This window comes from Macaca mulatta, chromosome 2, assembly GCF_049350105.2.
Source record: "Macaca mulatta isolate MMU2019108-1 chromosome 2, T2T-MMU8v2.0, whole genome shotgun sequence".
Classification (NCBI taxonomy): Eukaryota; Metazoa; Chordata; class Mammalia; order Primates; family Cercopithecidae; genus Macaca; species Macaca mulatta.
The window spans coordinates 92,987,601-93,001,639 of NC_133407.1; the positions used below are offsets into that span (position 1 = coordinate 92,987,601).

General features: G+C 40.9%; 1 protein-coding gene across 6 annotated transcripts in view; it reads left to right on the top strand.

Annotated features, from left to right (window-relative positions):
- Positions 1-2,261: 2,261 nt before the first annotated feature.
- FXR1 (FMR1 autosomal homolog 1) overlaps positions 2,262-14,039 on the top strand; it is a 66,487-nt gene continuing 54,709 nt past the window's right edge. For all 6 annotated transcript variants that reach the window (XM_015131559.3, XM_015131560.3, XM_015131563.3 and 3 more), the window contains exon 1: positions 2,262-2,327. In XM_015131559.3, the coding sequence (XP_014987045.3) occupies positions 2,277-2,327 (51 nt within the window). In that variant the 5' untranslated portion in view covers positions 2,262-2,276. The remainder of the gene's footprint in view (positions 2,328-14,039) is intronic.

Below are 14,039 nucleotides of genomic sequence, written 5' to 3' on the forward strand. Positions count from 1 at the left end.
TACTTGGGGGCTGAGGTGGGAGGATCGCTTCAGTTCAGGAGGTGGAGGTTGTGGTGAGCGGAGATCAAGCCACTGCACTCCAGCTTGGGCAACAGAGCAAGACTCTGTCTCAAAAAAAAAAAAAAAAAAAAGCCAGTCATAAAACACCACATATTCTGCAATTTCATTTATATTAAATATCTAGACTAGGCAAATCTATACAGGTAGAAAACAGGTTAGTGATTTCCTAGGGCCTGGGGAGTTGGGGTTACATCTAGAGCGATTGCTAACAGGTATGGGGTTATTTTTGCAGTGATGAAAATGTTCTAAAATTGACTGTGGTGATGGTTGCACAAATCTGTGAATATACTAAAAACTACTGAATTGTACACTATAAATGGGAGAATTATATCTAAAGAAAATGTTTTAAAAAAGTAAATAGGACATTATAATTCTGAAGGATCATGAGATACGATATAAAGTGTTAGCATAAGACGCCCTTAATAAATCGTGGCTATTACTCATTGATGGGCATTTAGTTTGTTTACATTTTTCTCATTGTGATCAACACTTTAAAAAGAACATCCCAGCCCACTGTGGGATGGCCAAGAGTTCAGGGTTACAGTGAGCTATGATTGTGTCACTGCACTTCGGCCTCGGTGATAGAGATCTCGTCTTAAAAAAAAAGGAAAAAAAAAAAAAAAGGCTGGGAGTGAATAAATAGGTTGGGCACGGCAGCTCATGCCTGTAATCCAGAGGCGGGTAGATCACGAGGTCAGGAGTTTGAGACCAGCCTGGCCAGCATGGTGAAACCCCGTTTCTACTAAAAACACACAAAAATTAGCTGGGCGTGGTGGTGTGCGCCTGTAATCCCAACTATTTAGGAGGTTGAGGCAGGAGAATCACTTGAACCCAGGAGGCAGAGGTTGCAATGAGCCGAGATCACACCACTGCACTCCAGCCTGGGCGATAGAGCGAGACTCTGTCTAAAAAAACATAATAAATCAAATCAAATCAAATCAATAAATATTGTAGTCCCAGCCACTTGGGAGGCCCACGTGGGAGAATCACCTGAGCCTGGGAAGTCCAGGCTGCAACGTTTATCACACCACTGCATTGCATCTTGGTAACAGAGCGAGAACCTGTCTCTAAATAAATAAAGAGAATATCCTGTACATGACAACAGCGAGCACTTTCACAGCCCTCATTTTCCCCCAGAATCTTCAGAGATGCAGACGTGCTCATAAAATTTATGTACATTTTTTTTTTTAGAATCTGAAAAACTGGGTCAGTGGGCATTTCATGGGAATTACAGAATGTTAGCAAAGTATCCTTTCCTAACTTTTTTTGCGAAAATGGTAATAATGTAAGTATAACGAGAAACACTTATAGTATTATTTCCAAAGCCCTTGCTTAGGGAAGAAGCTTCAGTATTAAGTTGTTAAAATCCATACCCAAAGTATTTGTTATGCTTACAAAACTGGAGATGGTTCTGCTTTGATCCTATTTGTGGAACTCTGCATACATTTAGCAGAGGAAAACGTGGTCTCCTGCTCTATTGTTTGTCTGACTACTTTTAATAAGGCGAATTCACCTAAACTCTATTCTAGGGTGGGAACACAGTTGACTTGCACTGAAAATACTCAGTTTGACTTTTAAATAGCTAAAGTGGTAACAGGTGGGGAGAGGGCTAGACCAAATTGTTTGAGTGGATGTGGAACTGTGGAATTTGAGTCAAGAGAAGGCCCAACTTTTTTTTAAAGAAAGAGCGGGGCTAAAAAACTTGGGGCACAATAGTATGTCTATTTTGTAGGCGTCCCTCTTCCCCAGGGCAACTGGAGCCCAAAAAGTGTATGATAAAGCCATTCCAGGGCAGCCAGCACTTCCAGAAATTTAAGGTCAGGATGCCGGAGGGCTGGGGAATGCCGATGTGCCCGACAGGCTGTGCCTGGGCAGTGGCAGCTGGAGGCACTACTCGGCCGCCGCGGTGCGAACAGCGGGCACTGTGGGGCGGGGACCTAGGGGCGGGTCAACAAAGGTCGGGCGATTGTGTCGGGAAGCAAATCCGACGTAGACGGCGGCGGGCGGAGCTCAAGGCCAGTGATGCAGGGTGCGCAGCGATCCCACCTGGAGAGTCGGGGCGGCACGTTGAGACCCCAGGGGTGAGGGGCGGGGGATCCAAATCCCCGCCCTGTTTTCCCCTCCCCTTTCCCCGCCTCCTTCTCGCCCCTCCCCCCTCCTCCCCTCTGGTTGGAAAGTTTCTAGAATCTCTTCCCAGCGGCCTTTGCGGTTCCAACATGGCGGAGCTGACGGTGGAGGTTCGCGGCTCCAACGGGGCTTTCTACAAGGTACTGACGGTTTTGCCACTTTGTCTAGTATTCTGGGGGCTGGAGCGCGTTTGAGGGAGGGTTGGTGGTCCCAGAAAGTGAGGTTTGGATTGGAAAGGAGGCCAGGCCAAAGCTCGAGGCCGCTAGATTCCTTGCTTCTCCCCCCTCCACCCGCGGTTTAACGGTCTCGGGGGCCGGGGCTCCGTTATGTTTTGAAACAACACGTCGGACGCCTTTTGCATTTTCCTAGTTATGAGCCTTCTTGGTTGCTAGTACGGTTCTTGGCGGGCCGGTGGGAAGCAGCTCAGTGGCTGCTGGGCGGCGTGAGCTCCCTCGGAGCAGGCCGGAGCTCTGGGAGGTGGGGGAGTCGTGAAAGGAGGCGGTGGGATTGTGTGGTCACACCCGCTCCCCCGCCCCTCGAACTGGGCCGGGCGGGAGCTCCTCAACCCGCTCCTCCGACCCCTCCCCACCCCCTGGGGCGGGTGTATCGCGGAATCTTTGGAATTCACCCTTGTATTTGAGTTTTGGGCCAACAAATCTTTAGTGCCTGAGGAGAATGAGGGTACCGGATTGAGGGTTAGGATCGAAGACAGAAAAGCAGAAAACCTTGAATTGTGGCGGGTTGGAATATTTTTGCGGCCTGGGAAATTGGGCGGCGCCTTAGCCCCTCTATTACGGAATAAAAGGAGAGTTGTGTGCTTTAAAGTAAGATTTAAAATGCGAAATGGATCAGGGAGATAGGTGGAGAGGTGACTAATTTCTTTATATCACTGCCCCTGTTTTTGGAGGGAGGTATTGTTTTGTTTTGTTTTTCCCCCACGAGGTTTTTTTGTTTGTTTGCTTGGGGAGGAAGGGCATGCATTACTATGGAATCGGGGCTGAAAAACGTAAGAGGAATAGAGTAGAGGAATTTGGTGGGGCGTTCAGCGTTCACATATCTGAAAATGAAATCCTAATGTTTATTTTTTGCTGCTATAGCATTCTTTTCTCCTTATTTTCCCGAAATATGCCAGGCCGTTACAAGATCAATACAGAACCTCCCCAGCTGTTGTCTGTCAGTCAATCTCACTAAGCCAGCATCTCAAATGTTTGAGAGTCTTGGCTATTTTTATGAAGGGCCGCCTTCTAATACATGAGTATTGTGCGTATGCAAAATGAATTCTCACAGGTTTTCATTTCAGGGTACCTTTTATCCCTTGGGTTTTTATTTTATTTGGCCATGATTTTCTATTTTCAGGGTTTTGTTTTTCCTTTCTTAGTTTACTGATTAGCTCTGTGGATTTGGTTTAACTGTCACGTGGTACTAGCATAATGGGGAATCACAGCGTATAAAGGATCCCCCTAAGCTTTTTGCAAGTTTAAATCTCCTTAGGTGGTAAACTTAAAGTAGGAACAGTGCCTGTTGGAAATGAGACGTTATGTTAATGCGTGAGTAGTTACATTAACGTTCTTGGTTTAAGACTTGATGTCAGACCAATGACCTAGGTGAAATTTGAGTACATATTTAATTGACTTTTGTTGTTACTGAAACCTGGTGGTTGCTTTCCCTGGACGACTGAAGATACAGTTCTCTGGGTAAGACGGCGCAAAGACAAGACTTATCCATGTTTTTCCTGTCAAGTGTAGATAAGTCATTTTGCATCACCCCCCACCCCTTTCCCTAAAAGTTTTAGATTCTCACTATTTGGCTATATAGTTCTGGTGTAAGGGAGGTATGCATGTTTTCTTGCACATTGGAAAAAATAAAGTGATTATTTTGCTTTAATTCATGGTTCTGCATCATGCATGTGGTAGACAACTATCTTTAGCAAAGTATATTTGTCAGTAGCGTGCTATACAAGATTTTTTTCCTTTTTTTAATAAGGTGAAGATAATTTGTTTTAGTAAAGATTGTTTGCAGTCTTTGGTTTCTCACGGTATTTTTTTTTTCCAGTCAATTCACAATGAATCAAATGTCCCCATTTTGGAACTCTGAAGTATTTATTATTGATCTCTATACATACTCTACAGTCTACTGCTTGTTTCTACTTAGACTTTGACTCCATTACTCATTTTGCCTCACAAAGTGAGTTGGTACTTTGGCAAAGGTTGGAAAGGACACTAGCCACATGTGTGTGCACTGAAACCATGTACGCTTGAACACTTGGAATTTTATGTCCAGCCATAATCCACTTGCACATGCACTTTGTGGAAACTCTGGTCTTCAGAACTCTGGAAGAAAGAGAATGGAGAAGTGGAAAAGAGTCCTGGATTTGAAGTAAACAGATGAGAATTCTAGGTCTGTACTTCACCTTACCATAATCTAACAATGGACCCCTGAACAAATCTCTCTGTCTAACATGAGGGGCATGAAGTAGTTCCGTGATCCCCAGTATTTTTTCATCCTATTAAACTGCTGACTTGAAAAACATTGGTTTATTGCACAGAAATTTATTGCTTTTTAATCATTAGAATGTAAAAGTTGAGGTTAATTTACATACAATAAAATAAACCTTTTTTGGTGTACGGTTATGAATCTTGATAAATGCTGACAGTTATCAAGATTAACTGTCACCTTAACTGTGGTGGTGTCAGCATTTATCAAGATTCATAGCCCCCAAATTTCCATCATGCCCTTTTCAGTCAACCATTCTTCAACCCCAGCTTCTAGAGTGTTTTCTGTCCCCATAGTTTTTCTTATTCAGAACACTACGTATGTAGAATTATACAATATATTGTGTAGTGTTTTGAGTCCGGCTTCCATTTAGCATAGAAGCAATTTAATTTTAATTAGTTTTTTTCCAATTTAGAAGATAATGCATGGTCACTGAGGGAATTTTGGAACTCAGCAAAAACTAGAAGTTGCCTTGAGATGAGAGCTGTTAACATTTTGTGTATTTGTTTTTTTACGGTGTTTTTCAATGTACAGGTGATTTGAATTTCCCTCTTTTCCCCTTCTCTTAACCCCATATAGGCAGAAGACACACATTTGGCTATAAGCATGAATTGCCATTGATTAGTTTCAAAGTCAGTTATACCTTGAGGCAGTGCTCTGTAGACTTTGATTAAAGTTTTTCTAATAGAACTGAAACTTCATTTCACAAATTAATTGGAACCAATGAAACGCTGAAGATCTGAATATTTTACCTAAAATTAGGGTAGCCTTTAAAAAATAGTATGTACACAAATGATGGCATACTAAATACATTGTTCTGCATTTAACAGTGGCTCTATAGTTAAAGAGATTAGAAACTTGATTTGTGCATGTTCGCAGCCCTAAAAATCTGTGGGGATGAGAGGGAATGGGAAGATGTTAATTAAGCATTTGATGGTGGGCTATGCTGTTATATAAAATAACATTATAGCTTTTGTACTTCTCATACCTAGAGTAGCATCTTAGGTTTTATACTACCGGGCATTTAAGGTGTCTTGAAAAATAAAGTTTTATTGAGGTAGAATGTATATTCTATAAAACTAACCTTTTTTTAAGTGTACAGTTGAATGACAGTGTATTTACAGAGTTGTGTAACCACCACCACAGTGTTCCTTCAGAACATTCCATTACCCCAAAGAAACCTCCGACTCATTTGCATCATTAAAGTGCTTCTTAACTGTTGTATAAATATATATTAATCTTTGTAATAGCATTGCAATTTTTATGGCCTTGGGCTGAGTATAATTTTATTTTTATTTTTTGAGACAGAATCTTGCTCTTTTGCCCAGGTGGGAGTGGAGTGGTACGATCTCGGCTCACTGCAACCTCCACCTCCCAGGTTCAAGTGATTCTCCTGCCTCAGCCTCCCGAGTAGCTGAGGCTGCCGGCATGCGCTACCACGGATGGCTAATTTTTGTAATTTTAGTAGAGACGGGGTTGTTCTATGTTGGCCAGGCTGGCCTCAAACTCCTGACCTCAAGTGATCCGCCCTCCTTGGCCTCCCGAAGTGCTGGGATTACAGGTGTGAGCCACCACGCTCAACCCTGAGTATAATTTTAAATAGAAGTTGAAAGTAAGTCACTCAGTTTCTGGCTCATAGGAAAATTTCCATGGTGTTCCAAGGGAACCTGTAATTTCTTAAGATTTCAATCACTTTCTACAGAAGGTAGAGTTCTTTTTTTTTTCTTTTTTCTTGAGACAGAGTCTTGCTCTGTCACCAGGTTGGAGTGCAGTGGCGCAATCTAGGCTTGCTGCAACCTCTGACTCACTGGTTCAAGTGATTCTCCTGCCTCAGCCTCCTAAGTAGCTGGTATTACAGGCATGCGCCACCACGCCCAGCTAATTTTTTGTATTTTTAGTAGAGACAGGGTTTCACCGTGTTGGCCAGGATGGTCTCGATCTCCTGACCTCATGATCCGTCCACCTTGGCCTCCCGAGGTGCTGGGAATACAGGCGTGAGCCACCGCGCCTGGCCAGAGTAAATTACTTTTAGAGCTCTGTCTGCTTTAACTATGTAACTGACTACAAAACAAATTTCAAAGTACTATAATATTTCTGTAATTCCCTATTTAGCTTGATTTAATATTAAGTGAAATTCGAGTGTAATCTAAATTATACAGTAGGTATATTAATAGTGGTGACCAATAGAATTACAGTAAAGAAGTTGTGTTCAGAGAGTATACTGACTTTTCAAGGTTAGTACAGAATCTTGTTAGTTGGTTTCACTGTGGAGATTTGTAATTGAAAAAACTATAATTGTCTTAATATTAGGGCACCCTGTTAATTTAAAAATACATAGTTCCAGATACTTCAAAATGGTTGTTTTGCATATTTAAGAAGATAATTTTCATTAAAATGCTAAGGAATGAAGATTTAACTGAAAGTCAAAATAAATGATCACAACTTTTATTTTCATTCACAGATAGTTGCAAAACATGCAGGGGAAGGAAGGCTAGGATTTTCTACTCTATCTTGCTGATGGTGATCACAGTTACTAAAAAGTCAACTTAGGCCAGTGACTCACGCCTGTAATCCCAGCACTTTGTGGGACCGAGGCGGGTGGATCAGGTCAGGAATTGGAGACCAGCCTAACTAACATAGAGGAACCCCGTTTTTGCTAAAAAATACAAAAATTAGCCGTGTGTGGTGGCACACACCTGTAGTCCTAGCTACTTGGGAGACTGAGGCGGGAGAATCGCTTGAACCTGGGAGGCAGAGGTTGCCACGCCATTGCACTCCAGCCTGGGTGACAAGAGTGAGACTCTGTCTCCAAAAAAAAAAAAAGTCAATTTAAATGCATATTTTTCTTGTAAAGTTTTGTATTTTGTATTAAAAGAGCAACATATAATTACGAAAAATATGAAAGCAGAAAAGCACATCTTATCTATCTCGAGATATATTGTCAAGGTCCTGGCTTTAAATACTTCCAGAAATTTTCCATATTTTTATTTTTATGTACCTGTGTATTTTCTATGTCAGGTATTTGTGTGCCTTCTGTAAGATAATAGTTTAAGATGAGAGCCTGTTCTTTACTAGATTATGTATTAAGCTTCTATATGTATTTCCTGGTTTTCTTCTCCCAAGGACTCTATGAGGTTGGTTTTATTTTTAATTTTTATTTTTTAGTAGAGATGGTGTCTCGCTGTTTTGATCAGGCTGGTCTCAAACAATACTCCCGTCTGGGCCTCCCAGCGTGCTGGGATTACAGGCATGAACCACCAAGTCTGGCCAGCATTAGGGAATTTTCAAAGTAAGTTTTAGGATAGTGAGCTTACATTTTCATTAGGAGGAAAAGGGCAGACACTTTGCTGGATTATAACTCTGAGTAAGTTCTCTATCACAGTGTTAAGGTTGTCAAATTAACTTTTTTGTAGTGGAAAGAGCAATATGCATTCACTCCATGATTGACCCCTCATTCTTGTCATAGCTTTTAACTGGCAGGATCATCCAGGTAGACACCTTGGTTTTCTCATACGCAGTGTGAAGTGTATTTACTTTAACCTATTTATAAGTTGTGAAATCTTTGCTAGTTTCTGTTAATGGCAGTTCCGTCTCCCTTTAGCAACTGTAACTAATTTTCATTGAGTACCCGGACTACTTACCAGACTTCCTAGGTACCTTACCCGAATTTCCCGTTTAATCTTGTCAACCACAGTGAAGTAGATAACGCCAACATTTGAGAATACTGAGGCTAAGTGAATCCAGGTCTGTAAAATTAGATGCTGATTCAAGATTCAGACTATGAAGTTTGACTCCATAGAACCAATTTCTTTAACCATTATGATACAGTATTTTTTAAAGTACAAATATGTTTCACCACATTATTACTAATTTTGAATTATTGCTAATTGAGGAGAATTGTGAGGAATAAATTGGGAGGTTCCCAGAGAAATGATTTGAGCTATGCCTTTGCTTCAGACAAATCTGCTCTTTCTAATATGGTAGCCACCGGCCACGGAGCTGAAATGTACTAGTCTGAATTGAGATATGCTTTAAATGTAAAGTACAAATTGGGTTTCAAAGCCTTAGTATTAAGAATGTGAAACACCTCAGGAGTTTTTTTTTTGAGCCAGAGTCTCGCTCTGTTGCCCAGGCTGGAGTGCAGTTGCACTATATCAGGTCATTGCAACTTCCGCCTCCCAGGTTCAAGTGATTCTCATGCCTCCGCCTCCTGAGTAGCTGCGATTACAGCTGTGTGCCACCACGCCCAGGCAATTTTTGTATTTGTAGTAGAGACAGGTTTTCACCATGTTGGCCAGGCTGGTTTCAAACTCCTGACCTCAAATGATCCACCTGCCTCAGCCTCCCAAAGTGCTGGGATTACAGGCGTGAGCCACTGTGCCGGGCCAATAATTGTTTATATTGATTACATGTTGGGTAATATTTTAGGTATATTAGGTTAAATAATATTGAAATTAATATTACCTATTTCTTTTCATGCATTTTGTTTTATTTTGAGATGGAGTCTTGCTCTGTTGCCCAGACTGGAGTGCAGTGGCACGATCTCAGCTCACTGCAGCCTCTGCCTCCCAGGTTCAAGCAATTCTCCCGCCTCAGCCTCTTTGAATAGCTGGGACTAAAGGTGCCCGCCACCACACCCGGCTGATTTTTGTATTTTTAGTAGAGATGGGGTTTCACCATATTGGCCAGGCTGGTCCCAAACTCCTGACCTTGTGATCCTCCTGCCTCAGCCTTCCAAAGTGCTGGGATTACAGGCATGAACCACTACCTCCTTCCTTTAATCAAGATAGTTTATGCTATCAGTGTATTTAACTTGCCTGCTATTCTCTATCTTCACTGTTTTTCTAGCTGTCTTATTTTGGGAGGATGAACAGAGGTCTTCATTAGTAAAACAGCTGATGAAGTTTATTATTGTTGGAGATTTCTTCAGGATCAGGAGCCTCAGAGGCTCCTGAATTCCTTTCTTAATCTACATAATTAATCATAGATGACTGTTTTTGGTTCCCTTTTCATATAACCTTTTTTTTTTTTTTTTTTTTTTTTACAGTTTTTCAGGTTATTTTCAAATCTTAAATTTTGTTGATACATGTACTTAGTTCATAGTTAAGCCCTCGCTATATATTTGTTGAATGATGTGTAATCTTAGTAACTGCTAACTTCATCATTTCTGATTTTGGTTCAAACTGAACTTAAATGATTAAAGAAGTTATGTTTTGATCTTGGTCAAGTTCAGATACTGTCACAAAACTTTATGCATACATAGAGGGAACAGTATAGAACTTAAACTCTGCAACAAAAAAGTCAGGATTTTTTTTTTTTTTTGAGTCTAGCTCTGTCGCTCAGGTTGGAGTGCAGTGGTGCTCTGCCTCTTAGGTTTAAGCGATTCTCGTGCCTCAGTAATTATCGTAGCTGAGATTACAGCCATGTACCACCAAGCCTGGCTAATTTTGTGTTTTTAGTAGAGATGAGGATTTGCCATGTTGATTAGGCTGACCTTGAGCTCCTGATCTCAGGTGATCTGCCTGCCTCAGCCCCCCAAAGTGCTAGCATTACAGGTGTGAGCCACCATACCCGGCCCAGAATAGTTTTGGGTGGCCATTTGGAACCATTAACTCATTCCATTTCAAAGAGAACTGTTAGATATTACATACAAATGGGTGAACCTAACAAGCCGAGAACATTACTGGTAGGTAAGCAGTAGTAGTAGACACTTGTGTATTCTTAAAGAAATCTTCACATCCTCAGTTGTCCTTTTTTTTTTTCCCCCAAATTCAGAACAGTTACGTGCTCAATACTAATGAACGCTGAATGCTTGCCTTGAATAACTTTTTTTTTCTTATTAGAGCTTACTCCATAATTGGCTGGGTGTGATGGCTCTTGCCTGTAATCCCCGCACTTTGGGAGGCTGAGGCAGGTGGATCACTTGAGGTCAGGAGTTCGAGACCAGCCTGGCCAACATGGTGAAACCATCTCCACTAAAAACACAAAAATTAGTGGGGCATGGTGGCTGGTGCCTGTAATCTCAGCTACTCTGGAGGCTGAGGCAGGATAATCCCTTGAACCCAGCGTGGGGGTGTGTGCAGAGGTTGCAGCGAGTTGGAGTGCAGTGCCACTGCACTCCAGCCTGGGCAACAGAGTGAAACTCCATCTCAAAAAGAGAAAAAAAAAAAAAAACCAAACTTGCTCCATAGTGATGCAATAATTAATGTATAATGTAATTGGTAAATTTGCAGACTTTTTAAATTTGAGGAACAAGTATATAGCGATTTAAAATAATTTTATTTTGTAGATTGAGTTGCGTAGATCTTTTTAAAAAATATATTATTCGAAGTTAAGACTTTTTTGATTATAGTAGCAGCCTTGACTGGTACTTGTTGGAATCAAATTACAACTTAGATCTTTTAGGTGTTGTAAGCATCTTACAAGTTTATTACACAAAATGTAGATTTGAAATCCCTAGAGAAGGAAAAATTAGAAGTGGGGAGTGGTGATGCACATATGTGCTGTATTGAAAATGTGTTGGCTGACAATAAGGTATATTCTAACTCTTAAAAGTATATGTTTGCATATACATGTGTATAATTTTATACACACATAAGTATGATATAAAAACTTAGTCTATTGTGTTCTTATTTTTCTTTTCCCTTGGTTGCTCTTCACCACCTGGGTCTTTCACCTCTGCCTCCATATTAGGTAACCCTTGTTTGTAGCAAGTATACATGGTTCCATATATTTCACCATGCTCATAGAATTGTGTATAGGTACACATTCAATTACAAATGTAGGGTTTTTCAGTATTACTGTATTAAAATGTAGGGTTTTTCCAGTATTACTGTATAAAAGTAGGATCATCCACATCTCAACTATTTTCATGCGGAGTATGATTTATTTTTTAAGGTTATATAATCATAAGAATATCTTAAATTCAGCCATTCCCCAGTTAATAGACACATACTTTGTTTTCAGTTTTTTGTCACTCCACATAACTATTTCCATTGGATAGATATCAAAGAATGGGATAGCTTGGTGAAAGGGAACCTTTAAAAAAAACAAAAAACTAATAAATGTTAAAAGGTTACTTTCCAAAAAGGCTTCTGATGCTTCCTGTTTTCTCCATCAATAATAAATGGCAACTCTTTTTCTTTGATCTCTGCCAGAAATTGGTTTAATGATCTTTAATTTTTGCCAGTCTGTTGGATGCAAAGGGATATCTCATTGGAACTGGATCCCAGTTGTGAATTTTAATGTTTGTTTGCCATTTGCACTTGTTCTTTTAAGACTTGCCTTTGTTTGCCGTTTGATTTTGTTTTTCTAAGAATTGCCTGTCTTGCCCATTTTTCCATTGGGATGTCTTTTGTCAGTTTTGGAAATCTTTTTGTATTATGGATATTAAGACTGATCTAATGTAAGAGTATCCCCTCTCTCACCTATTTATTTAGATTATTAATTTTGAGATAGGATCTCAAAATAAATAATACTGTATCACCCAGGTTGCAGTGCAGTGATGGGATCATGGCTCGTTGCAGTCTTGATGTCCCAGGTTCAAGCGAGCCTTCTACCTCAGCCTCGGGAGTATCTGAGACTACAGACATGTGCCACTATGCCCAGCTAATTTTTAAAAAAAGCTTTCTGTAGAGATGGGTCTTGTTATGTTGCCCAGGCTGGCCTCCAACTCCTGGACTCAAGTGATCTTCCTGCCTCGGCCTCCCAAAGTTCTGGGATTACAGGCGTGAGCCACACTGTTCCTGCCTCCCCATCCTTTTGACTTCTTTTCTTGTATTGCTGGTCATAGTGAAATTGTAGTTTTTAACATAATTTTTTTTTTTCCATTAAGGACTGGGTTTCCAGTCCTGGTTAAGACAGTCTGTGCCCAGATTATACATATAATTTCTTAGGTTATTTTGGAGTTTTATTTTTACATTTAAATAGTACATTAATATTTTTGCATGTTTATATGAATAGGCAGTTATGCTAGTGCCATGTATTAATCATCTCTGTTTGAAAGTTGTTTTTCTTGCTTGTGTGGGAGTTAGGTACTTGCTCTCCTTAGCCTAATCTCCCTCACTTCTAGGATTGGGATGAGAGGATGCTGCTCAGTATCCTGGAGTGCTGGATCCCATTCCAGATTGATAGACCCTCCTAAGAATTACTCCAAAGAGTCTGGAGTGTTCTGGGAATACCATACAGAGATCTCGAGAAGGGAACATTGGGATTTGATTTTTGGCAAATAAGGCCAGTTAGGGATCTTATTTTCCTTACATTACTGTCTTGGATCCTCTCTTTTTATACCTAGGACACAGTAAGTAGTGGGATCTGAGACCTTACAGGGAAACCACTGTATTGTAGTGCCTTCATTTAGTGAGGCTTTTTTTTTTTTTTTTTTTTTTTTTTTTACCTTGCCCTGATAAGGAGCCCTTTATATAATCTGTTAACTGTGTAGACAGTCCAGAACTTTATTATGAATCCTTTAAATTACTTGTCATAAAAGCTCCAGGAAGATTTACCATGGTAGTTGTGGGGAGGGAGTAGCTTTAAGTACTCCTAGCACATCTTTGAGTGTCAGGGAGTACCCCATTTTAAGAACCTTCACCTCTTTTGTTTTGCAAATGGAGAAATTGTTGTTTTAGGATACCCGGTCTGTCGATCTGTCTCCCTGTGTTGCCCATGCTGGCCTCGAACTACTAGGCTCAAGTGATCTTCCTGCCTTAGTCTCCTGAGTGGGTTGGGATTACAGACCCTTGGGCATCCTTGAGAACTTTAAAGTTGCCTAGATAATGATGATCACCCAGATGTGGGAGACAAGAAGTCAGACTTTTGCAGCTTGAGTTTCTTTTTTTCCAGACAGAGTCTTGCTCTGTCCGCCAGGCTGGAGTACAGTGGCGGGGTCTTGGCTCACTGAAACCTCTCCCTCTCGGGTTCAAGCGATTCTCCTGCCTCGGGCTCCCAGGTAGCTGGGACTACAGGTGTGTACCACCATGCTCAGCTAATTTTTGTATTTTTAGTAGAGATAGGGTTTTGCCATGTTGGCCTCGAACTCCTGACCTCAGGTGATCTGCCTCCCTCGACCTCCCAAAGTGCTGGGATTACAGGTGTGAGCTGTCATGCCCAACCTTCAGCCTGAGTTTCTTATCTGAACTATAAAGCACAGAAACACAGTTTCTCAGTTCTACCGGTGATGGCACATAGGTAGTAGTACCATTCTAGATGTATGTGAGAGAAGTTAATTCATTACACACAGTGGATGCCTTACTGCACTGGGCTGTATTCTCGTAGAATCCTGGTTAAAAAAGATTGTTTGCTATGTTCAGTTTTCTCTTTCATTTTGAAAATCTTGTTAAATGGATCATGCAGTGTAGGGT